Source organism: Stigmatopora nigra, chromosome 3 (genome assembly GCF_051989575.1).
Source record: "Stigmatopora nigra isolate UIUO_SnigA chromosome 3, RoL_Snig_1.1, whole genome shotgun sequence".
NCBI lineage: Eukaryota > Metazoa > Chordata > Actinopteri > Syngnathiformes > Syngnathidae > Stigmatopora > Stigmatopora nigra.
Genome location: NC_135510.1, coordinates 5,272,796 through 5,298,569, shown reverse-complemented (window position 1 = coordinate 5,298,569; position 25,774 = coordinate 5,272,796). Strand labels below are relative to the sequence as shown.

General features: G+C 39.0%; 1 protein-coding gene across 2 annotated transcripts; it reads right to left on the bottom strand.

Annotated features, from left to right (window-relative positions):
* Positions 1-33: 33 nt before the first annotated feature.
* Positions 34-24,754, bottom strand: LOC144194284 (ras-specific guanine nucleotide-releasing factor 1-like). Of its 2 annotated transcripts, XM_077713226.1 has the most exons (28): positions 24,714-24,754; positions 21,438-21,535; positions 16,854-16,960; positions 15,606-15,753; positions 15,443-15,535; positions 14,930-15,183; positions 14,761-14,840; positions 12,476-12,669; positions 11,765-11,874; positions 11,548-11,666; positions 11,042-11,202; positions 10,695-10,758; positions 10,084-10,226; positions 9,900-9,982; positions 9,261-9,509; positions 7,221-7,594; positions 6,434-6,550; positions 5,131-5,301; positions 4,690-4,796; positions 4,506-4,618; positions 4,256-4,316; positions 4,062-4,168; positions 2,948-3,032; positions 2,686-2,883; positions 2,533-2,612; positions 2,134-2,251; positions 1,805-1,873; positions 34-1,694 (listed from the first exon to the last, which is right to left on the bottom strand). In XM_077713226.1, the coding sequence occupies exons 4-28, from the start codon at positions 15,717-15,719 to the stop codon at positions 1,602-1,604; spliced, it is 3,357 nt and encodes a 1,118-aa protein (XP_077569352.1). In that variant the 5' UTR covers positions 15,720-15,753; positions 16,854-16,960; positions 21,438-21,535; positions 24,714-24,754; the 3' UTR covers positions 34-1,601. The 2 variants fall into 2 exon arrangements, with proteins under 2 accessions (XP_077569352.1, XP_077569351.1); XM_077713225.1 differs by lacking the exons at positions 21,438-21,535; positions 24,714-24,754 and adding an exon at positions 19,578-20,117.
* Positions 24,755-25,774: the final 1,020 nt, after the last annotated feature.

The window sequence follows — 25,774 nt, the reverse complement described above, 5'->3', positions numbered from 1 at the left end:
AGTATGAGAAACACAAAGCATTTTCTCCCCCTTAGAAAGAAAATATTTATTATCAAGAGGTAACCAGGAAAAATACAATTTTCATTTAATTGCCAAAAAGATCCAAATGAAAAAAAAATCAAATACTGACTCAAGCTGTTGGCACACGATTGGTCGCTGCAGCAGTGCGTATTGCAAATATTTGGTGGGTTAGGGTTCTTTGCTGCTAGATATAGATTTTTAACACGTGAAAAAAGTGGAACATGCATACCACCACGTAAGCTTCAGGCTCCCAGCTATACAAAGCCTGTAAAAATACAGAAATATAGAAATATCCCGATAAGACAATTTTACTACTATTTTTTTTTTTTTTTAGTATTATAAGCAGAAGAGAGAGGTACTGTTATTCCATAATGCTGTACACAGGGCAAACATATACATAGGTTTCATTGGCAAAATAGTACAACAAAATACATACATTTGCGGCGTATATATTGTATATAAATAATCTATTTTTTAGGATTTAAGGCTTGAAAGTATGATACACTGGAAAAAAAAGAAGGAAATCCTCCACCAAATGTTGGGAATTAAATTTGCTACATACGTCGCGTTACGTTCAAAGTGGGCAGAAGCCAAAGCCAAACTGTGTTTTTTTTTGTTTTTTGTTGTTGTTGTTGTTGTTTTTGCCCACAGGTAAAATGCAGTATTTTATTTGTCAGCTACATGAAACTGGCCAGGTTTTTATTTGGTTGAAGGAACCAAGAATATGTACTGTATTTCCGCAGGTAGTAAGATTAAAGAATGTTAGTCATAAAAACATTCTCATGCACTTGCTTGGAAAATGAAAGGGATTCATCATGTAGGTATTTCTTTTTGAAGATTTTTATATGTTTCTATAGTTCATTTTATACTTTGTCTGCTGATTCCCGAGATGTTAAAAAGCTGATTAATTTTTGCCCTCCGAAAGAAAACCATAACGAATGAGATTAATTTTTGTACAGTTGGCTACACTTAAAATTAGCTTTTATAGATGTTATGTTTGTTTGTGTATTTTATGGTGAAGATGCACGTATTTTGAAGTAAACTTTTAATTGAGGCAGATTAAAGCGGATTGGACAATCTGAGGAAATACGGTAATTCCGTTTTTTCAGTTTTCAATCTACTCAAAATCAAATGTGATAATGGCTCATGCGATTATTGGTACTGTATTAGTATTAATCATTGATTTGATGGTCAGGCTGGGACACCTGGGGAAAAGGCAGCAGTGCTTTTAAGGCAAAACGTTCATTTAGGGACATGAAGGCTGCTGACCAAATGTTGGATAATCTGAGCCCAAAATAGATATACTACATGGATTAAATTTATACTCAAGAATTTTACATTTGAACAGGAATATGTTCTCTTGTGTTAAAGTGAAAATCAAAGTGTACTGCTTTTAATATCGTAAATAACATTATACTGTGGACTATATGAATAAAACCTCTACTTAGCCTTTATAGGTGACATTGTGGAGAACATAGAAGGTCACTGCCTACATTTTCTAATACAAATAATACCATATGTACATGATAAGAGAAAAAGAATGATCCTATACACTTTAATTGAACATCTGACCAGCTTATTCATGACGACGTTTTGGGTTCGATTCTCAAAGATGCTTCGTACAGACGTTCCTCGTCTAAAACGGAGATGTTGTCCAGCAAGTATCTCGCCACCTAGCGTCGCAAAAAGATGTTAACGTGAACAAATGGCCTGACTTTGGCGGTGTTATTCATTTGCTGACAATAACATTACTGTAAAGCGGAGAATTGAATAACACAATCACCTTTGGTTGACAATCAATTTTATAAGCTGTCTGCTGGAACTGCCGAATTTCTCTGATGATGTGAGATATCTGAAAAACAGGAAATATAGATTAGTACCATTTTCAGATGATAGCACAATAATTGGTCTCATAATGTAATGCTACAATATCCATACATTATCTGGCAGTTAAGGGTGCAAATATACTGTTGACGTCAATAAAAAGAAACATGTCTTCACGTTAACATCCTCTGAAAGCCCAAACTACGCGTTTTACTTCACAATGTTGTTGTACAGTCCTTTATTGTCAGATAGAAAACAACATGACAGTCTACTGAAAATGTCCTTCACCATTCTCATCTTTGAAAAGTTGACCAAGTTGTCCTCAGTGTAGTTGGGTGTTCCTTCTTCGATAAACGCCAGGTCGGTCAGGTACATGCCCAAGTAGGGAACACAAGGCGGGTCGCAGCTGGGCACACGAACAGTGGTTAAAAACTCGGGATTAAAAACAATTGCATTGTTCCCAGTGCTTTATAAGCCTGGTGGGCCCACAGGCATCTCATCTCATTTTCTGGATTGCTTTATTTTGAATCATAGGTCTGTTATAAAGATGAACAACCATAGATGCTTAACATTTTTATTGTTATTTTTTGAGCAAAAAAGAAAAATCTGCTGTTAGCGGATTTCTCTACAATGGGGCTTTGTGAGTTTTTTGTAGAAAACCCCAAATTTCTCTGTGTACAATCTTACTTCTTGAGCGCCTCCCTCAGATTTTTGAAGCGACCTTCTGATGACACTAGCTTCTGTAACTTGTCAATCACCGTTTTAGTCTAGGAAAATCATACAAAATGTTACGTTGAAATTCCCTAGAGAAAAACTTCTTTGTTTGACCTTTTTTTATACCTGCTTTGAGACCTTCAGCCAGGTCCTCTTGAGGCGGAAGATGGCGCTGCGGTTGAGCGAAGACGTGATTTCCAGCACGGCGTTGTAGTTGTGCAGGCAGCGGCAAATATCCGCCGCCGCCACCCACTTCTCGATGGCCGCCGCTCGCATGTTGATGTCATCCCACTGTAGGATTTCCGTGGCGATCCTGTCGCTAATCTAAAGTACACAAAGTGCGGTCACCTTTTTGTCCAGCCTGGCGATGACATTACGCTGGACGTACATCATTGAAGTGCTTGGTGGTCTTCATGATGTACGGAGTTCTCTCATTCTTATCGTTCTTCATCCATCCCTGACCAAAGAACTCCCTACATTAGAAAATAGATAGCGAAAAAGTGTCTCAGGTTTTGATTGTGTTCTACAAAGACCCCATTTGTAGATTTCATAGTCTTTAATGGGGGAGAAATATATAATCAGGTCGTTATGGAAATGCACACTTACGAATTACCAGCACCATTAAAATTCTAAACATCCAAAAGTACTGTAAGTAGATGACTACTTATTTTGGATATAAGGATATAGAACAGGGGTGGGCAAACTTTTCCGGCTGGGGGCCACATTGACTTTAAAAATTTGAGAGATGGGTCGGGTCAACACAAGATTAGATAGAAATAAAAAAGTGCATCCGTTATCAGTACATATGAAACATGACAGAAAACAAGGACTAAAGTATTAACATACTCATCACTCCTCATTAAAGTAAAAAGTACAAAGTAAAGTAAAAAGGAATGTATTAATAAATATTAAAATGTCAATTAAAAAAGATAGAGGGGCTGTAAAACACAAAAAAAAACAAATAAGAGTGGACAGAGCTACTGCCACTGGTTTCCGCGTGACGGCGCCATCTTGGAAAAAAAAAAAACATCATTTGGACAACGTTGGCGGGCCGGATTAAAAAGCCTAACGGGCCAAATGTGGCCCGCGGGCCGTAGTTTGCCCACATCTGATATAGAACCAATGTTCCCTCCTAAGCTGCGCGCGTGCGCAATTGCACATTACTCTCGTCTTCTCTGCGCAGCAGCAATCATATAGCGCGCAGTAAATAAAATCCAAACTTTTTTTGTCCCCCTTCCCCATGACGGCGCCGTTTACGCAGCAGCCAGTGATAGTAACTCTGTCTACTCTTATGTTTTTTTGTGTTTTACAGCATGTTTTACATGAAAAATTAGAGGGAACATTGACATGCACTTGCTTATGGCAGGTGTGATACTGGTGCGCCCATAGCGAGCAATGATGATTGGTACTCAGTGCGCTCAGGGAGGTTGTCTTTCTTGCCAGACCAATGAAAAATTAGAGGGAACATTGCATAGAACAACAGTGATTTTGGTTGCGCTTACTCATATGGAATGACCTTGAAGACCAAGTGATCGAGCAAAGTGAGCTGCTCAGCAATCTCCAGGGCAGAGTGGCTCTCAAAAGGCTCGTTCTTGCACTCCTCCATTACCTACAACAAATGCCCACACACACACATACCCGATATTATAGCAAACGCCAATGAAGCATGCTGAGCGAGTGGCTTCTTTCCTCTCACCGTGTGAATGATTTCCTCCAACGTGACCTGGTTGTCTCCGGAGTCCTCCTGAGTTAAAGTCCTGCATACAAAGTGAGGAAAAAGTTCAAAATGTGTCTGTGGCAAGAATTCTTCAGTGGATAATGCTGGTGTAAAACCGGTTTCGTGAAATCTAAACATACATACTGTCCAAAAGTAAGAAATGATTCATTTTCTGAATTCATCTGTATCATATCAGTGTGTACTGAAGTAATTATAAAAGGAAAGCCACCTGATAATATTAGCAGCAGCTTTTCTTTCCTGTGTCAAGAGCTCAGGATCATGCATCACCTCTTCAAGAAAGGCAATTACCCTTGTTTTCAGTTCCAAGTTGAGGTCAAAGTCCTGCATATCAACAAAAAACATACTTGCTTTGTATACTCATTTTTTAAAAAGGTCAAATGTAGGGGGAGTACCTGGGAATGTTTGGAAACCCAGTGACGCAGTACATTCAGGACTCTGTTAGTGGCTGCTCTTCGGATAACAAACTCTTTGTCACCATTCCTTTGGTCTGTAGGAAAACCTGGCAAAAAATTGAAAATGTAGTTGCATTTTAGAAAAAAATCTATAGTCATTATAATTGGATACAAAAATGGAATTTCAGTAGACTAAAAGGTTCTACAAAATAAAATTGGTGGCAAATACAACGTGTGAAAAAGTATTTGCCGCCGTCAAAATGGATATTTTTTGCATAATTTTTTTAACATTTTGTATTTTTTGAAACAAGGGCTAAATTTTGCCTTCTTTAGGGAAATCTTGTAGGAAAATGATGCTTCTGGCATCAATCTGAAGCTCACTATGCATGTTTTCAAACACAGCCAACGCTTTGAAGACACTAAGAAAAACTTCCATCTGACCTGTGGATGCGAGAGACATGCGGCGATACTTCTCCTTTGTCGGCGTGCCTTCGTTGGCGCCAGCTGTAGCGATGGCGAAGGCCGAGGCCGCCGAGAGGGCGCTGCGGTTATTGTCCATCTCACGACAAGATGACACCACCATGCTGTTGTTGAAGGAGAAGAGCGAAAACTCTGCGGGGAAAGAAGAACTCAATGTTAAAAGGGCACTCATTTAATCATTGGCTGCCATTGAAATACAATTCATACATGATAGAATTCCCCCAAAAAATCTAGGCACACAACATTTATCAGCCAATTGGAAAAAAAAATGCACAACTCTTTTCAAACTTAAGTATAGATGTATATTACATTTCTTGATTAGTCCCCTTTTGAATCAATAATTGTCATTTTTTAATCATTTTTTGAGTGTTTTTAGTTCAAAAATAATTTTGTCAAATCTAAAAATATATTTAAAAAAAGCTAAAATAAACATTGTTTTATATCTATAAAAAACGGAATATTCAGGGCTTTTAATCCAGTTATTTTAATCCATTTATTAAAAAAAATCTAAATATTATATCTAAAATGGTCCGAACCACATGAAATAGAGTTGACGTTAACGCGGCCCGCGAAACCAACCCGAGTCTGACACCCTTGCCTTAATTAGATATGGAATATTAAATATTGGATATATGAAATAATGAAATATTATGGCGCCCACTGGAGGGCGTTCTTAGGCTGAACCAGTGCGCGTGTCCTGCGTTTGTGATGGTGTTTGCCTTTCTGCCGCCCCCTCATACTTCCTCCGTGCCTTTCTCCATCGAACTGGGGGCGGTATTAGAAGAACACGCACATGGTTGCTAAGGTACAAGGTTTCCTTCCACCTACACTCGCACGGCACTGGCTTCCCTTGTATCCAACACTGTGGGAGGAGAGCACACTGGGGATTAATTGTGCCTGACTGCCGACTGGGTGGATGCTCCTTCTCCGCGTGGTAACAGCAGGTCCGAGAAGATGTGGGTGTTTGTTTGCTTTCGCTTCTCTCCCGACAAGCCCTGACGTATTTGCATTTTTTTCCTCAGACTTGATCATTTCCACATTAAAAAAGTTGCTACTCGTGCACTCTTGCCGCATTTAACGCAATAAATGCAGAAAAGCCTGAAAATCAGCAGGAAGTGACGTGGAAATGCCCCAAAAATAACAGTAGCAGTAAGATCAATAGAAAGTGACTTAGAAATTCCCAGAAAGCGACAGGCAGTGAATGAACAGAAAGCCACCAGGAAATAGCTATAGCAAAAGAGCCATAAATGATCACCCAAATTACCACTATTTTTTGACTTGATGTTCTTGGGGGTCGACGGCGACTTCGGGGGAGACATCTCCGCTTCCGTCTCATCAGTCTGGCATGGTTCTTCGTGGCACTCTTCCCGGACTGACAGATCTGGACCGATGACCCAAGGATAGAGTAAGAGTTTCTTTCAGTTTTTAACACTACACATATACCATTCATCCATTTTAAAAAAAATATATATATATATATATATATTTTTTACATGCACTGCCCTTAAATTTTTCCTGGCCCACATTTCTATGACACTTAAAATTTCTACATGATTTGCTTGCGTGGGGCCACACAAAATGACATAGCAGGTTTAATACCTGTGCTTTGGTGGCTAACCACGGAAATCCTCAACTATGTGCTTCTTCACCATAATAATTGTGTTCCAGCTGCTGCCCTCTGGCAGAGACTATAGGTCTCACAAAGTACGGACAAATAGGCTGAAAGACAGTTTTTCCCCACATCCATCAGGACTCTAAACTTGCGGTAGCACGACACAAAATCCCTTCTGTGTAATAACTTTGGGGTGAGGTAACATGAAAAGACGTTGGGCGGGGATCTGCCTCCTACTGGCTGACTGAAGGTAAGTGAGGAACAGTGAGAGGTAAGTGATCTGCTCAGGGGTGATGCGATTATTATTATTATTATTAAAATGAAAATACTTTAAAAGGCAGAAATTAAATGTTTACTGATTGAAAGTTTTAAGAAATTGGCAAATATCACTGTAACATCTTAAATAAATGCCTGAGAATTGTAACAATCTGAGTCTGACCTTGTTTGTTAGCCACCGGCTCATCTGCCTTGCTCTCAGCTTTGGTATCTCCTTCATCAGGGATCTTGCTCGCGATGGTACTGGACACAAATAGCTTGTTGATGTCCAGGGTGGTCTTCCCAAAGGGGGACATGGCGGAGTGCATGCTCGCGTAGCCATTGGAGGAGCAGCTGAGGGCAGCCAGGTCCAGTGCTTTGCCCCCCGTGATGATGGGAATGTTAAGCGAGAGCTTGCGGCGACGGTTGGGCGACGACGTCTTAGTGATGGCCAGCGGTGGAGGGGACGAGAATTTGCGGCTGGCGCGTGGCGACGTGGGCGGCTCGCCGTAAAGAAGTTTGTTGTTTTGGCTGCTGGCGAAGAAGAGCTCCAGAGCACTGTGAGCGAAGACATCTTTAAATATCCAATTTACAAATGAGGTATACATGAAGAATTTTCTAGGAGGTCTGAGTTTCCTCATGTTTTATTTTCTAAGATTTGAGCGAGGTTCAGGCCAAAAATCTGTTTACCCCAAGCATGCTCGATAGGTTTGAGGTCAAATTATTCGGAGAATAAAACCCTTATGTGCAGTTGGTGGCAAAGTGATCAATTCCTGTCGATTTTTTTTGTCGGGGTAGGGAGGGGCATTTACTGTTCACTTCTTGTTGATTTTGGGTCACTAAATTTAGTTACTGTTAATCTTCTATCACTACATGGTGCTAGCACAAATACATATTATCTTTAATGTTACCCGGATGTTTCGTCGACTAAAGGTCTGTTCGGTGAAACGTCCTGGGACCAAACGTCCGTCGACTAAACATCCGGTACGATCTTTAATACTAGACACTACAATCACTTTTTTGGAGCACTTTTATAATCGTACATGGAAGGTACATCAGTTTGTGTGTGTGTGTGTGTGTGTGTGTGTTGCATATGCAAAGGGAGCACATTTATAGCCCATCTGAGAACGCCATTATCTTCTTTTATGCTTTTTTTAAATGTTATTTTATAGGAGCAACATTGTTTAAGACAACATCCTCCTTGCACTAAGAGCCACCCCCTCTGAAGGCCTATAAATAGTCTGTCAAGTGACAGCGTTAGAAGGCACGGGCGCTGCCAACAGCAACCGGGCCAGAGAAGGCCCAATGAAATGTGGTGAGAGACAGGCAAGGTGGGAGAGGTAGTTTGGAGTCACTGACATAGTGAATTGCTCCACACTGAAGAGGGCAGTATAAGAAGGAGGCGTTGAGGACGCGACTTGTTAAGAAAGTGAAAGAGGAGTCGTGAAAAATAAGGAGGGTCAAAGAGAACGTGGATGGGTGGAAGCTGCAGACAAAAAGGAGGGAGGTGATGGAGTACCAAACACCACCATCAACATTTAATACTGCTGCAGATGGGGGGGGGGGGGGGGGTGCGGGAGGCAGGGAGGGTAGAAGAGGATAAGGAGGAGAGGGTGGGGTCCTGCAGCAAAGTAAAGGGTTGTCATGGCGACAGCGCAGCCGAGAGAGGGATGGTCAGACTTGTGGAAAGAGAAATAAAAATGCAAGAGACAGAGGAGGGTAAAAGGAAAGGTGGGTGGGCTCCCGTGGAGCGTCAGGTCCGCTTTTGGACCCTACCGTGACGACCAAAGATGGACAGTGGAAAGGGAGGGGGGAAACATGTGATCTTTTCCAACTCGTGGATTGTACGGTTTGAAGTTCTGGTTAAAAGTTGGAAGTGTGGAATGTGCAAGTTTTTCCTTGCTGGCAAAGGTTGTCCATTATTGGTATTTTGGCTTCTTGAAGGTTAACAACAGGTGAAATGCAACAAGTGTTTTTTTTTTAGTAATCCATTTTTCAATCATTCACAAACGCAAATAAGTTGTTGTAGGATGAGGGCGCCATTTATATTTAGGACTGACCTTCATAAAACTGGATGTATGGCCAAACAAAAAAAATCCATGATCAATTTAGGAGGCGCTAAAGCTTTCAGCTAAGGCAAATTGGCTTTCCACAAAAGTCGAAATGGCACAGAAAATATCCAATGAAAAATCTTAAACTCCTAAAAGTCAAATTCAATGCTCACCGTGCAGGAATGGCACTGATGGGCTTCTTGTAGATGGTAATGAGCTTGTCCAGCACGACATCTGCGCTGGTAAAAACACGGTAGGAGTGCAGGAAGGTGTTGAGGAAATCGATGGAGAGAAAGCGCAGGTCGGTCAGCCTCTCCAGCAAGCGCTCCACGCTGGCGTAGCGGATCTGCAGCACCTTGCAGGAGTTCATCATCTTACTGAAGCGGATGTCCACGTCGTCGCAGTACAAACTGGTGTCCGATCTGTGGGAATGGAGTGCACTAGAATAAGAAATATCTTACTTTTCACAATTTTCAGGTGGTGGACACTAATGAAAAGTGTAAAATTAGACCGCAACGAGAAAAGTGGTTTACTAGTCTTCCTGATAGGTTTGAGGTGAAGGCCTTAAATCTATTATTCTGTTGCCATCTTCCTTAATTTTCTTTTAATTGTGGACTTAATATGCATTTTGTTGTCGAGTTAGACAGTCTTCAGCCTGTTTAGTGTCCTAGGGCCCATTCTTTCCACTACTGTAAGACATTTTTTACAGTGGTTGTCCCGTTACTAGCATTCTTAGAAGGTTAACATGTTTCCCTATTGTTTTAGGTATTCTGTGACAGTTGTGTAACTATAATGGATGGTGTGACTCTTACTTAATCATCTGCGGGACGGACACTTTACTGTTTTCCTCAAATGCGTTCATCATCAAACCATTGCAGCGGATGTTGTCAATGCACTGTAAAAATAGGGGTTGGGAAATGGGAAAAAGAAATGTCAGAGAACTAGTGAGTTCACTTCCCTGTCATGTCCAAATTGGTTATAAAAGTGTTTATTTACTTGGCTGATATCGCTTGTCCAGGCAGACTTTTCTTGACGTGATGAAGCCACGAGGATGACCGTGTAAGGCTGGCCATCTTTAGGCTCCACTATGACTTTGAAGTCCAGGTGCTCAGTGTCCTGGCCACTGCGCTCCACTTTGGCTACAATGTAAAAAATAAAAAAATAAAACATCTCTTGGATTGCACCAAACGGGGAGTTCAAATATTTTTTTACAACATACAATACATTGTTTGTAAATATGTTTGGATTAAAAGTCAATCAACATTGTTTACCGAAACAGTTTGCGCACCATTTGATGAGCTCCTATTAACTGAGTAGACTTATTATATGTACCATTTTAATGATGCAAGTATTGTTTATTTTTAAAACTTAAAAACAAAATTAAATAATGAGATTAGAACGCCTTATATTGTCAGTGAATGAGTTGTTTAAAAATCCTCTTTTTCTTTGAATTAATAATATTGCATTGTGTTTCAAAGGCTTAGTTTCAAGCCCCCAATGCAGAGTAAAAGTTTTCCCATTGGATATGATCTAACTAAGATATTTTCGGTTTCACATTGAAATTAATCTTTTTCTGATACACCCAAATTGCTAATAAAATAACTTACGTTCATCATCGGTGCCCTCAGGATCTTCCATCAGTGTGCAGTCAATGAGAGATACCACACCATTCTGAAAGCCATGTACAAAGACAGATGACAAGATGGAGACCCCAAAGATACACATTTATTGATTTAATGTCCACATGTGAACTACTTTTACTCGAAATGACAGATGTTCGCAGTTATTGGATGCTAATATTCTGATGGGATAAGAAAAGGGATCATTTTGTGGGGTAAAATGAATGAATACATGTAAAACATGAATTTTAATATTTTTTGCTATTACAGTCGTGAATGGGAATGAACATTTTTTAAAGATTTGTCAAATAAGTTCCTTTTTACGATGCCCTTACCTTGGTGACGTGCAGTTTTCCCCCTGAGCCTCGAGTGCAGATGATGAGATGTTTGGAAAAGAGAAAGCACTGTCTCTCGCCTTCCTTTTTTAGGGACAACGAACCCAAGCGGCCTCTGGTAATCTTGCCCTTCTCAGTCATGGGCACCTGAATCAGAGAACCTGTAGAAGTTCAGCATCATCAGTAATGCAGATATTAAAGCACTACAATTACACAAAACAAAGCCACTTTGTGAATATTTTTTATATATTTATAGATCTACCTTTACTGTAATTGAAAAAAATCGAACTAAAAAACGAAAAGACAACATTTGATAGAAAAAATATAGAAAAATGATCAAATGAAAAGAGGACATTGACTGTGTTACTTTTTAAATAAATATAGGTTAAATAAAAAAGTGAATATTTTTGTTCATTTTGTCAAAATTGACCTTGGATATCACTGACGTCAAATATATCAACTGAGTAAATAAGATTTGTCAATCAATAGTCATAAAACAAACCTACCTTGTCTCACAAAAGTCTGGCTAGTGTCCAGCAGTACTTCGCAACCTTCAACAATCATTCGTTCGATAGCCAGATTTTTTCGAATGTTCTCTGTCTCGCTCACCTCGTCGTGCATAATTCTGGAGGGAAAAAAAAATAAAAATATCCATTTTAGATTGGAAATTTGTCTTGGCAAGATATTTTAGTTTTTATAATGTTTGACAATACAAATATTTACCTGGAAAGCTCCTCAAGTTTGGATTTGGCATAGTCCAAGCTATTTCTTTCCACATGCTCATGAGGAGTGTGTGCCAGTAATTCATGAAGGGTCAGAATATAACGAGGGATCTGGCAGGAAAAAATAAAGACAGCTAAAAAAAAATGGTAGAAGTCACAATGACCAACATTTGTTCCTGCAAAAGTATCAATTAGACAAGTTACACTCTGAAAATTCTATTACAATCCTGCTAAATCTTGAGATTTACATCAGGGGTGTCCAAACTTTTTTCCCGATTTTACGATCTAGGAAAAATCGAATGACGCCACTTGAAGTCTAAATTTATCACACTGGATTTTTATGTATAAGTTTATGTAAAACAAAATTGTGAAATTCAACAGTTTTCTACATTGATTTCAACAAGTCAACTTTTTACCCCTGAGCTAATGGAGAGGCCCTGTTAAGTATTTAACTCCCTCTAGTGGTAAATATAAGAAGTGTGTAAAATTATGTAGGCTGCATTTAAGATTCCTGTGCAGGCCAGAGTCAAGAATATTTTCATAATTTGCTCCAGAATGGGGAATGTCCAGATTTATGCTCAGAATTTGGAACCTCTATAAAAACAACATCTCTCCACTGCTGAGGAAGTAACAACTGATTGAAACAGAACTACTGTTATTTGTGAGGGAAGAAAACAAAGCCTATCCTGCAGTGCGGCTTTGGTTTGCAGACCTGAAACATGGGGTAGGTGAGGAAGGTCTCCAGTGTTCGTTCCTCGCAGTCAGGCTTGGCTTCATACTGTTTCAGCAGCTTGTCAAAGTCCCGGTTCTGTTTGCAGTGGGCCAAGATCTGCAGGCTGTACTGGTGGTTCCGTACAAATTCTTGGTAGATGTTTAACATGGGCAGCAAGATATCAAAGAGGTCCGCTATTAAGAGAGAGAGAAAACATACTTTGAGGAGGAAAACAGAAAAAAATGACTTTTCTTTAACTCCATAACTAAAAAGAATAGTTACAGTTATATATTTTGAAATATTATAAGGTAAAAAAAACTTACAAAAGAATTTGGTAAGTACTGGCTGCCATTGATGGTGATAAAAAAAAAAAATCAATACATTTTCATTGATCGCACTATGACTTTGTCAAATTGATAACAATATCACTGAAACTAAGGAAACACACTTTCCTGATGTCATTTGTTTGATTGCTGCCAGGCCTCCGACCCCAAGATGATTGAGTGGCTATCACCGTTATTGTTATTGGAACACAATTATTTAATGCCTGGTGTCCTAATTAACATGGAATTGAGGTCTATCGCTGTCGACAGCAGTGAAGGAGAAAATTTGGACTTTGGACAGAAAAGCAAGCTAAAAATCAAGCTAAGGGTCCCTTTGAAAGCGACATGACGCCAAGCTCTGGAGTTGGCAAAGACCAGCGTGACTCTTGCACACTCATCTACAGTTTGGAGAGCTTGATTAAAGTCTCCGTCAAAGATTTTGGCTGCAACAGGAGAAGCAGATTGGACGCCTGTCTGCAGGCAGCAGAGAAGTGCCGATTCCTTACAATTTGCGCTCTTGCACAAGTCGAGATAGATTTACTGAACAAAGAGTCTGTGGCCAGATGGCTTGAACTTCATAAATGTTTTATCTCAACATTAGTCAAGTGGTCTTTTATTAACACAGGGAGTACAGCACAACTTTCAATGCGAGTACTGTAAAATAGCGAATGTTTGCTAGCCTTTCGCACAATATTTTCTATTACTCCTTTTGTTAATACAGTGGTACCTCGACATACTGTAAAGTTGCGTAAAACATTAATAAGTGCATTTCAAAGGACATACATATTTCCTATTGGCTCTATGACAAATCCGCAGCCAAACAGTGACACTTAGTCACACCTATGATGGTAGTGACACTGATGATTCTAATATTGATTGATGGTCCCTATGACATTTAACCGTGACACGGATTGAAAGATTATATGCAAGGATTCGTGACATCCAAATTCCCTATAACAAAGAACAACCTGTCAATAATCATAATGTTGTCTTTAACATGTCTCAGTGACTGTTGTACCTTTTCCATGACATCATTGCTGAAACTTAATAAAAGCGCGACATGGGACTTGGGAAGAGGAGAAGGTCCGCTGAGCCGTGCGCGAGTCCATGTGGACTCGCGCCTCCAACCTCTCCCAGCCGCGCGGTTGCTTTAAAATATAACAGTCTCATGCCTCGTTTTTCCTTTGTGCACGGTTGGTAAGTATGGGGATTTGTAACTTCAGACCCAACACATACGAGTGCCCCGACACACGAGCAATTTCGGGCAAATATTTATCTTGAGATACAAGACAAATTTTAATATACGAGCATACACCAGACGCGAGAGGCTGCTCATAATGCTAAATGTCTCTACGAGCACTGGGCGGAGCATTGCATTTTTTTAAATGTTTTTTTTTCCCGTTGCCAATACGAGAGGAATTCTACTTTCCGGGCAAGTTGGCGACTGGTCGTGTGTTATCCTATTGTAAGGACATTTGTGTGCATCATTTTGGGAATATTTTGAAGGGGCTACAAAAGCAAACAACCCTTGATAGGTTGCATCTTAGTCAGGGTGGAGGCGGAAAAAGAAAGGTATCACAATTTAAAGCTAAATTAGAATTGAGTTTAGTGTAAGGTTAGATTCAACTTATTTTTGAGTGTGTCTGCATCGTAATCCGAGTTCATTTAAATATATTCAAGTTATGTTACAAGCGCGCGGCCATGCAAAAAGTGTTTTCCAATCCAATATCCTGTTTTTTGGTGTCTTTTCAGAGGGTTGGAACAAATTAATTTGTTTTTAGTTCATTTATATGGCAAACTTCCGTTTGAGTTACGAGAAAATCGACATACGAGCTCATTAAGCTCATATCTTGAGGTACCACTGTAGTATTAATGTGATTAGCAGAAAGAAACACAAACTTTTTAGGAGCAAAAAAAAAAAGCTTATTTCATTAACATACAAAAATAATTCATCTCTCTTACCAAGCACCAGTGTAGGCCAGCTTGCTATCCTAGCCTTCAGGCCCTGATAGAAGATCTGGTGGAGGAACATGATGGTCTCACTAACAAAACAAACAACCTTACGTAAATGACCATTTTCCTTTTTAAAAACCATAGGTAAAGCTTTTGGGTGCTATTTAAGTCATTTCACCTGTTGAGGAAGATGCTGCTGACGTCGTCATGGGTGATCGGCGGCTTCTTGGAGCTTGCCGCCATGCGTAGCGGGCGCAAGAAGTTGTTGACCAGGATATGGAGTTGTTGGACGTACTCGGCCTCAGCTTCTAGCATGCTAAATACCACTTGGTTCCTTTTCCTCATGCTCTCTGCATGTGGTGAACGGATGTAGTCCTGGATGATGGTTTTCCACTTCCTGCGGCAAATCCATCCTCGTAGGAAACTCTGGACCTGTGGTGAGAATGTGTTCTAAAAGACGGCAAACATTTGGGCCAATTTTCCCGTCGATGGCAGCCAAATATCTTAATCAGTTCTGACCCAGACATTTTCAATTGAGATGTGCTTTTGGAAAGAGCTTTCAAGAAGAGCAGCTGCTCCAATGCAGGCAGCCTGAAGAGCTCTTCACAGTGAAGAAGTGTGAAATTTATTTCATTCCTTTAATTATTTTTAACTGTCTCCCAAATCTGTACGCACGTTATGTTTCCCTTACCTTTTTGATCTTCTGGATCTCAGTGTCGTCATCACTAGGCGATACCTCTGGATTAGACTGGATCTTCCCGTTGTCTTTTAGCAGTGAAGCGATCTAATGTTCAAAGACAAAAAAAAATGGATGCATCCTTTCTGTTTATTTTCTGCAGACAAAAGCAGGTTACCTCTGATTTTAGCCTCTCGATCTCAATTTCCCCGTCCTCTATCTGTTGTCGAAGTTGCTTGGCAACCGTTTTCTCTGTCTCAACAATTTGTAGTAGGTGCAGATACTTCTGCATGAGGGTCTCGTGCTCTGTGGCCAGATTCCTGTAACTACAGTGACACATTCTTTAATGCATTGATGCATTCATCTTGGCTGTTGGGGACATGGGCTCTGGTATTGCGCTGTTAAAAACAATTTTGTATAAAATCTGCTTACTCCAGCAGTTCAACTGTGTACGCTGTTACAAAAAAGTTGGGAGAACTTGAAATTTCAAGTAAAAAAATGTTAACAGAAAATAAGATAAAGAAGGATCTATGAAAGAAATGAGTAAATTTTAAGACCAACCGTATGTATACATGTAAATCTATGTGTAAGTATGTATGTATGTGTATGTATATTTATATATATATATATATATATATATATATATATATATATATATATATATATATATATATATATATATATATATATATATATATATATATATATATATATATATATATATATATATATATATATATATATATATATATATATATATATATATATATATATATATATATATATATATATATGTATGTGTATGTATACATATGTATTTCGGCAACAGGCTTATTTATTGATTTATATATTCATATAAGTATTTATTCATTCATTAATTCATTTATTTATTCACTTATTTATTTGTTTACTTATTTAATACCTATTTATTTATCTCTAAAATATAGTTTTCTGTGTCTGTATTCTCACCCTTATGCTACAGTGACAGTGAAATTTTCCGAATACGGGATGAATAAAGTTATCTAATCTAATCCAAACAACATAATACAAAATAAAACTCACTGATATTATAGTAGGTTAGGATTCAGCTAAATGAAAGCAAATATTCTTAAAATTGTGCTGCACTTGAGCTAACTAGCCAACTTGTGTAGTATTGAAAGAGTACTAAACAAAGTACTTTTCATAAATTGACCTTTCACCAACAAATGCACAGTGCTGACATTTAGAGATTGTTTGAATCCCAGTGTCCTTGTTCACTTCATTTTTCTTGTTAGATAAATATATACAAAGTGGATTTCTACAACTTGTTCGAAAATTTGCCAAGTAGGCCTTCAATTTTTTTTTTCTAAATCAAAGGGTTACGCACTTGCATTGAGCAGTTTTCAAATAAAAAGTTGTATTCCAAGCAGTACATTGAGGTTTTTACCTGGCCTGTATGATGGCGGCAACCCATTCATCACAATCCTTGACATCTTCTGTGCGCAACTCCAAAGCCTTCTGGTTGTCATGATTAAATGTGATCGTAAAGTAGTACTAGGAAAGATACACAGTGACAGAAAGAGATTATATTTTCTTTAATACGTAGTAAGAAAGATGCCATGATATCTCCAATAAATAACATTTCTGTACAAAGGGTAAGTGGTGTATTACACTCATAACTTCTGCCAATGTCATCTCAGAATAATAACATTTGTTCACTGGCTTCTTTTGCAGATTTCTCTTGAGATTCTACTACGTGTTATTTCTTAAAAGAAAAATCAATTAAGTATAAGTATGAAAAATACATATATTTTAAGTATTTTCTGAATATATATATATATATATATATATATATATATATATATATATATATATATATATATATATATATATATATATATATATATATATATATATATATATATATATATATATATATATATATATATATATAGAGAGAGAGAGAGAGAGAGAGAGAGAGAGAGAGAAAATACTGAAAATATTATATTTAAATATTTTTTTCAGTATTTTCTTGTTACTGTGTATTCAATACTTGACTTACTTTAACCAGTTTGCCAAATATTAAGTCTTTAAAATACATTGGGAAAATGGGAAGCAGTAAAGATATAAGTTTGAAATATAATTGGGTTTATAAGTTTATATGTATATATTATATATTTTTTTCCAAGCTGATAATCATTCAAATAAAATAACATTGCTGGAAATGTATTTCTTGTGACCCACTTTTGCATTTCAATTCTCCGCCACAACCTCATATTTGTCACATTTGTCTCCAAGCGTACAATAACAACTCATATTCTCACATTTCCAAATGCACTTTTTCCTCCATGCAAATTGGGGTTGCCATGGTAACAACGGGTTTAGCCACAGCTCGCATAGCGCGGGAAAAAGTGGAACACTACAAAGACGACACTAAGAAAGGAGAGGTAATTGATCAGAGACTTAAGAGTAAAGATGCTTTTTTTTGCTTGTTGTCATTGCTCTTTTTTGGAGTGAGCGCGGCTATAAAAAGAACTGTAGCCCTGCAAGGGGGGGGGGGGGGGGGAGTTCAGCATTTGGCTTGGCATCGATTTAGCAGCAATGTCCCTTTCCCTGTCACACATTGATAAGATCAAATCGCACGGCCCTTCCTCCCGCAGTTTTCGCACATCTACACACACAAACACACGACGTGAAAGCAGTCAAGTGGGATTATGTAAGAGGTTTAATGCCTAAAATGTCGTCTCTCATGACCTTCGTATGCTGTTCATTGATTCAAGTGTCGATCTTTGCTTGGATCTGCATGCACTTCAGACACCTGGATTGTTATTTCCTCTCCGTGTCCTCATTTCACCTCAGTCGGTTACATCAATACAGGCCTGTTTAAGGTTTGTTTTTAAAGAATGTATTTTATAAGGAACTGCTGTAGCTACAATGTTCCCATATATTGGTAAAAACTGAGATTTAATTTTGTCCTTTGTTACATTATTTGATGGAAACGTTTTTTTGGTGGATACCTTTCTATTTCCAATGTTGTTTTATGCAATGCTTCAACCTGCCACGAGGTGGTGGTATAACCTAGTTTGTTAGCACGATATTGCAATCTTGATGTGTTTTTGACTGACTGACCAATGGGCGGCAGCCAATAGTTATCAAGACTACCGTAAAACAAAGCACAAGATAACTAGACGATTCTGTACGTTTTTTAAAGGAAAAAATAAGACGCTTCACAATTCGAGCAACTTAATATAATATCTAATAATATCAGACATAGGCATAGACTTGTTACCTTATAGAAGAAACCAAGCGATATGACGCCATGCGAAACCAAAGATTTTCCATTAGATTTTACAAATAAAGTGACACCTCCGAAACTTTCGCTTCAAGACATGACAGCCAAAAGATGTATTTGAGCGTGGTTTTCTATACAGACATTTACCATTGAGGAAACAACAAAATAATGTAACGAAATAAATTTGGTTAAGAGAAATAATCCTTTGTTATGTTGAGTTACTGTTAACAATTCTAGATTGTTGCATTCATTTATACATATCTTTTGTAGCACAGATTCATCCTGACGCAGGTGCAAAAGAAACCTGTTGGTCCGCCAGGCTTATAAAACACAGTCAGATAACAATAAAGACCCACGAAGACTCCACTTTTGTAAAAACTGTACTCCCGAATACTGAAGCTGGCATGGCAGCTCTCCCGCATCTGCTAGATTTAAAGCTCCTCAATACCATCATCAACATGCTGGCAACCTCCTTTACCCAGCAATAAACCACTGAGCTCCCTATGGAATCGCTCTACAAAGTGTTTTGGTTCAATTAAAAGCAGAAAAAAAGGAATAGAATGAATTCTTTCCTGGCTTTAGTGGCAATATGCGCACTGTAGCCGCTGAATCATGCCGCCACGAAGCGGGCAGACGCAGTTGCCAAGGTAGGATGCTATTAATATCAAGACAGGGAGTTGAATCAATACGTCAAAACTGCAGGGGAAGGGGCAGCCCGCCTCCGCCAGATGGCAGCCTACAAAAAGTTTGGATGGAACTTTGTTTTCTTTAATATGCTGGAAACTGGAAGGCTTTGTTTCTCACACCTAAAGTGGACAATCACACTCATCGGTATTCGAAAGAAAGCCTGAAATTTGAAATCCGTCTCCATCATCCTACCTGCTTCTCTAGACATTCCTTAGCGGAGGGAGTCAGTTTGGGCGAGGGTGCCCGGTCGCATGTGCATCCCTCCAGCAGGTAAAGTCCAGAGGGGCGCGAGCTGGAGTCATTCTCGAAATAGAAGAGCATATTCTGCAGTAGGCAAAACCACTTGGGGTGCCATTTGGTGTTGTCTGAGCTCTTCTTGCTCAGGCATCCGCGCCTGGTGCCATCTTTCCTGGCCAAAAGTGCCAGGTAGGTAACATGACCATCGTTGAGTCGCATGCCCTTCTGCATATTGCAGCCCCCCTGGAGGACGTGCACTGCCGCCTCTTACATCTTCGCAGCCACACTCGCATTTGGCGGGCTCTTGCGCAAGCTCCCCCTGTTTTGAGGCATGAGAAGCATCCCTCCCCCCATTAGAAAGATTTTTTTTTTGGTTGAAAAAAAATCCCAGAAATAACCACGCACTTGTTAGGGTCTGAAATGAAAGCAGAGCATCCACACGAGGAGAGAGACCCTCATTGTGAGGGTGGAAGTGTGTGCGCGCGCACTGGTTTCGACGCATACGATCCCAAGGAAGCGCAGTCACGTGACTTGCCCCCCTGAGCGGCAGCTTTCAGCACGTTGGACAGATCTTCAACTCAACTTGAAATATGGATCATTATTTGACACTGCTTTGATTTTATGCACACCGGTAGCACAATTAGATAAACAAGGTGCTAGAAATAACTCTTGATTTTCATTTTCGTTCATTTTAAATGGTAGGTTGACTCATGCAATGGTGTTGTCAGGAATAGACATCAAATCCACTTGCACTGGTATGGCTGGCAACGAGTAATTATTTTTTTCACTGCCATCGATGGCATAAGATGTGCTTTTTTCGTAACTTGGAAATTTTGTAAGTAGAGCAGTATTTTATATGTAAATTCTCTAATTCCTTCCACGATCCTCACACAACTACCAACTAAACCCTTTAGAATTGGTCAAAGTGTCGCAATTTCGTACGAAAGCTGAAATAGTACCCTCCACAACTGTTATAATGGGTGACGTAATACCCATGTTTGTCCACCGCGTGGTAGCAAAAGCCCATATCCGAAAGCTGTCCAGTTTGTAGTACATTTTAGACTTTTAGGTGTGCCCTATGCGTGTGTGTGAGAGAAAATATGTGCTGCGATGCATTTTTTACATTTTTCAATCACTTAATATGAGAAATTGAAATCATTCTAAGGGGAGCAATTAGCTGAGGTGGACAATATGCAAGAGAGAATCTTGAAACGTGGATAGTGGTTGTTGTGAGACAGCCAATTGAATTGAATGGAGTGCTTTTATCTTCTTTATGTGAGATAGAATGAGAGCGATGAAATGAGAGGCCAGTAGAGGGTAGCGAGGTTCGAAATTGAGAGTCAAAGCATCTGCAACAATATTTTCAAAATAAAATAGCGGAAGGAAATGCATTTACTTTTGGGGGGATTTGGTAACTTGGATCTTTTTCGTAACTCGAGTCACTGAATTGCATATAAAATTCTGTAACGTGAAAATTTCATATCTACAGGCATTCATTCGTAAGTAGAGGTATGACTGTATAGTGCTTAACATGCTATTCAAGCTCTAAACTGGTGCACCCGTCATAATTTTCTTGCAATGCCCAAGTTCCATTCTCCGTCGACATGGTAACAAAATCCATATCGGTTCATGGTAATGAGTACGTAGAGCAGCAAGTCCATTTTAGAGCCAGACTAGTTGCTTCTTGCCATGAGACTGAGCCACAGCATTAAATGGTTTAAGTTTTGGGGGGATCATTTTGAAATATTTGTAAAAACATGGGGCCAATGCTCTTTTGAGGAAAACACAGCAAATGATGGCAAATTCAAATCTTACCGTTGCACAATCAAGGATGTCTGAAAGGCGCACTTCCTCCCGCTGCCTGGTCCATACTTGCACTTCCGGTGTAATTACTCGGCTGAACGAGAATTCATCTGTCAGGGAGACAGGTATCAACTGCTGTGATGAGCATGACGTCAGTAATCCCGCAATAACCATAATGAGGCGGCACCGGGTTGTGGGGCAAATGTGATTTTAATGTCAATTTTTAATCTCACACCCTAAAGGTGAAGTCAGATTTATGATTACATTTGCACTACTTTCCATTTATTATATTTGACCCAGAAATACGAACGTGCAGGTTTATCATTTATAATGATTATTGTTGGATGCCTTTTAAGGCCGTCGTGTAACACGGAGCTACAAAGGAGAGTCCTTGTTCCGCACTGTCTACCCTGATTGATGCATTTCCACATCTAAGGGCGCAAGAGACAACCTCATTAGAGCCGGCCCATAATTAAACCTGGATTACCATATTGGGCCGAGGACACACACAATGGTTTGTTTCATCACAGAGGGAACACAGCCTGGGCGGGATCATTAAAAGCAAAGAGCATACAGCCAGGTTGCAGTGTCCCGAAATGGACATTTGAATACCAGACTTGATTTAAAAAAAACCAAGGCTTTAAATAAATATTGTTGAGTTATAACATGTATTGGATAATGGTCGTGAAATAGAGAGCTTTAATGTTTTAATTTTTTAGTCTTGTTCAACTACATGACTGGACGTTTGGTCGCTGGTCTTTTGGACGCCGGTCAAATGTACTTAGATATTAAACACTGCTTAGATATTAAACAGTACTTAGATATTAAACAGTACTTAGATATTAAACAGTACATAGATATTAAACAGTACTTAGATATTAAACAGTACTTAGATATTAAACAGTACATAGATATTAAACAGTACTTAGATATTAAACAGTACTTAGATATTAAACTCTCTTTCTTAGATATTAAACAGTACTTGGATATTAAACAGTACTTAAATATTAAACTCTCTTTCTTAGATATTAAACTCTCTCTCTCTTAGCTATTAAACTCTCTCTCTCTCTCTCTCTCTCTCTCTCTCTCTCTCTCTCTCTCTCTCTCTCTTAGATATTAAACTCTCCCTCTCTCTCTTAGATATTAAACTCTCTCGTGAATATAATTTTGAGAGCTGGCTTCAACAGTAAACTCTCTGTCACCATTTGACCGGCGACCAAAAGGGACCAAAAGACCGGCGACCAAAAGACCGGCGACCAAAAGACCGGCGACCAAAAGACCGGCAACCAAAAGACCGGAGACCAAAAGACCGGCGACCAAAAGACCAGCGACCAAAAGACCAATGACCATAAGACCGGCGACCAAAAGACCCGGCAACCAAAAGACCAGCGACCAAACGTCTGAGCACCGTTCAACTATACTTATAAGTTCAACTTTGGTGGAGGACTTGACTATTGGATGCTTTTCTGGTTTTATTGTGAGAAAGATTTTTTTTTTTAAAGGGGTGTAAGGGGGGTTCAGGAAGAGAAGCATCCATGTGTAATTTAACCTTTCCCCACGGGCTCCATCCCATAATCGTGCCCTCAAACGGAGACGGTAATGAGGTGGTGATTCTTCTCTATGAGTGCCACTGATAGTAAAGCAGATTTTTTTATGACTTCTTATTATAGATGGCGTGAAATGAAAGTGAGGCAGAAGATTGGAGAGGCATTCTGTAGGTGACATTTGACAAAGGTCACGGAGGAGATTCAAACGTGCGTATCGAACGCCACCCCAACCCACAGATGGAGGTGATTTTAGTCATTATATGACCATTTGTTACAAGCAGCTTTAATCACCGTTCAAGTGAATGAAAAAGAAGTTCTCTTTGATATTTATTGTGACATCAGTCATTAGTGGCGCACAAAAAAAATAATTATTGGACTATACTCTACAAATATGAAACATTTTTGCTGCATGCTCACTTGAATGTAAAGTAATTGCTATAATGGTCAGACACCACTTCATTTATTGTCTGCCATTGACAGTGTTTGACGTCCATCCAATCAAAGCAAAGTGCATTCTAATTACATGATTTTTAATGAGAAACTATTGAGATAAAAGCTAATGGTAGTGGCACTTTATCATACCCCAATGCTTTAGCATTGATTCTTTGCCTTTTGGGATTTATGCTATGAGTGGATGACAATAACTCACAAGGTAAGTATATATAAAGAGCAAATACAATTTGTGGTACTTCCTTTGGATGCCTAAAAAAGATGTTTTGGTATTCCAGCCAAAATGTTCACTGGAGGCACTCAGGCTCTGTGATTTTGGCTCAGTTGCCAGGTTTTCTGTAAAAGCTGCTACCACATGCCATGTCACCACCTGGCTGAAGAGTATTGAGGTTAAACAACATCTTATATGTGTCTGGACCATTTTAGATATAATATCTAGATTTCTTTTTTATAAATGGATTAAAATAACTGGATTAAAAGCCCTGCATATTCAGTTTTTATAAATCTAAAACAATGTTTATTTAGCTTTTTTTTAAATATATTTTTAGATTTTACAAAATTATTTTTGAACTAAAAACACAGAAAAAATGGATTAAAAAATGACAATTATTGATTTAAAAGGGGAATAAGCAGGAAATGTAATATATATCTATACTGAATATATATTGAATTTGGTCCTAAAACAGAAAGTCGGCACTCATGATTTACTTTCCCAGGCCACACAAAATGATGCGGCGGGCCAGATTTGGCCCCCAGGCCGCCACTTTGACACATGTGGTCTATATGATGAATGCTAATGACAGGCAAATGTCATGCTACCAATCTGGAGCGACATCACCCGGTATCGGTAGCTCTTAGCGTGTCCTTGATGCCCGTCTTCAAATGTTTTTTTTAAGAGGGGGTCCATCAGAAACTGAATCTCCAGGCAAAATCAGAAGCACACAATGGCACATAACCGGCATATTTGGAGCTGTTAACTCACATAGGCATGTGTTCATTATGCTAATCTAGTCAGTGTGGATACATGCTTGGTAAATTTGGTGTTTTTCGGGGTCAACATGTGTTCCAATTACAAAACAGACGACTAGCCAAACAACAACGACAGTGCATATCGTAAGAGGATGGGTGGCATGGTACCGTCAGCATGAACCAGACCACAAATTTCTAAACTTGTGCACTATACGTCAATTGTATTACAAACACTCATGCGTACAGAAGCATACACATAAAGCGACATGAGCCATTCAGCTTCTATTTATTCACTATCTTTTTATGGAAAATTCAATCGTACCTTTTCGTACTCCACCATGGCTCTCCACATTTAGAGATCCTATTTGTGTCTAGCTCTCTTTGCCGATGCCTCCTCCATGCCCTGAAGAGAGCTGAGAAAACGGGCATGAGTGGGCCTCGCTCACTTCAACGGTTTGCAGCACAAGTGATGCCGAGAAGCTGCATGGTAAGGGTTGACCTCCTGGAATGAAAATATTTGGGTTCAATCTCAAATGTGCTGATTTAGCTGGAAAAAAGCATGCAACGGTTACGCTAAGCCTTCGCAAAGAGCTTGATGTAGTTTGACAAAAAATAAAAAAATAAGCAAGAAAAGTCATTCCTATCTGATGGAGAAGAAAGCTTTGACAATGTGAGAATAGATTGAAAATGTCAAAAAAATGTCAACGCAGAAAAAAATGGATAAAAAAATGACAATTATTGATTTAAAAGGCAGAAAATCAGGAAATGTAATATACATCTATACTCTTCATTTTAATTTGATCCTAAAACAGAAAGTTTTACTTTCCCGGGCCGCACAAAATGATGCGGCGGGCCTGTTTTGGCCCCCGGGCCGCCACTTTGACACCAGTTCTCTAAAATGAAGAGGAGCTTGGAAATGCCACAAAATCAACACAATGTCACTCAAGAGAAACAGTAGGTTATCTTAAATGCCCTCATATTTCAAGGAAGTGACCCGGAAATACAGCCAAATTAACAAGAAATAACCCACAAATACCCTGTCTGAAAATAAACAGGAATTATCAAAATACTATAAAAACAATATTTAATATATATAAAAATAAGACTTTGACTGTTAAGACTCGTAATTTTTTTGAAGAAAAAAAATGATCTGGGAATGTCCCTAAGTTTAAAAAAAAGTGACTCAAACTTATTTGGAGGTGATCTGGAAATACCACCAAATCAACAAGAATTGACCCAAAAAGACACAAGAAGCGACCCGTAAATGCCATAAAATTAAAAGGCCGATGGATGGATTTAAAATCAACATGAAGTGACCTGAAAAATGCCCCAAAAACAAAAATACTTTACCAACCAGAGGAGCAAAGCATCCCCATGCCATTT

What these genes read in the sequence shown, in the direction of transcription:
- LOC144194284 (XM_077713225.1), bottom strand. Translation starts at nt 19,853, where the DNA reads ATGCAGAAGGGCATGCGACTCAACGATGGTCATGTTACCTACCTGGCA. An exon ending in TCCGTCCCGCAGATGATTAA is followed by an intron (nt 9,510 to 9,899) that starts GTAAGAGTCACA and finishes CCATTCCCACAG; the next exon opens with ATCGGACACCAGTTTGTACT. An exon ending in AAATTGATTGTCAACCAAAG is followed by an intron (nt 1,695 to 1,804) that starts GTGATTGTGTTA and finishes TTGCGACGCTAG; the next exon opens with GTGGCGAGATACTTGCTGGA.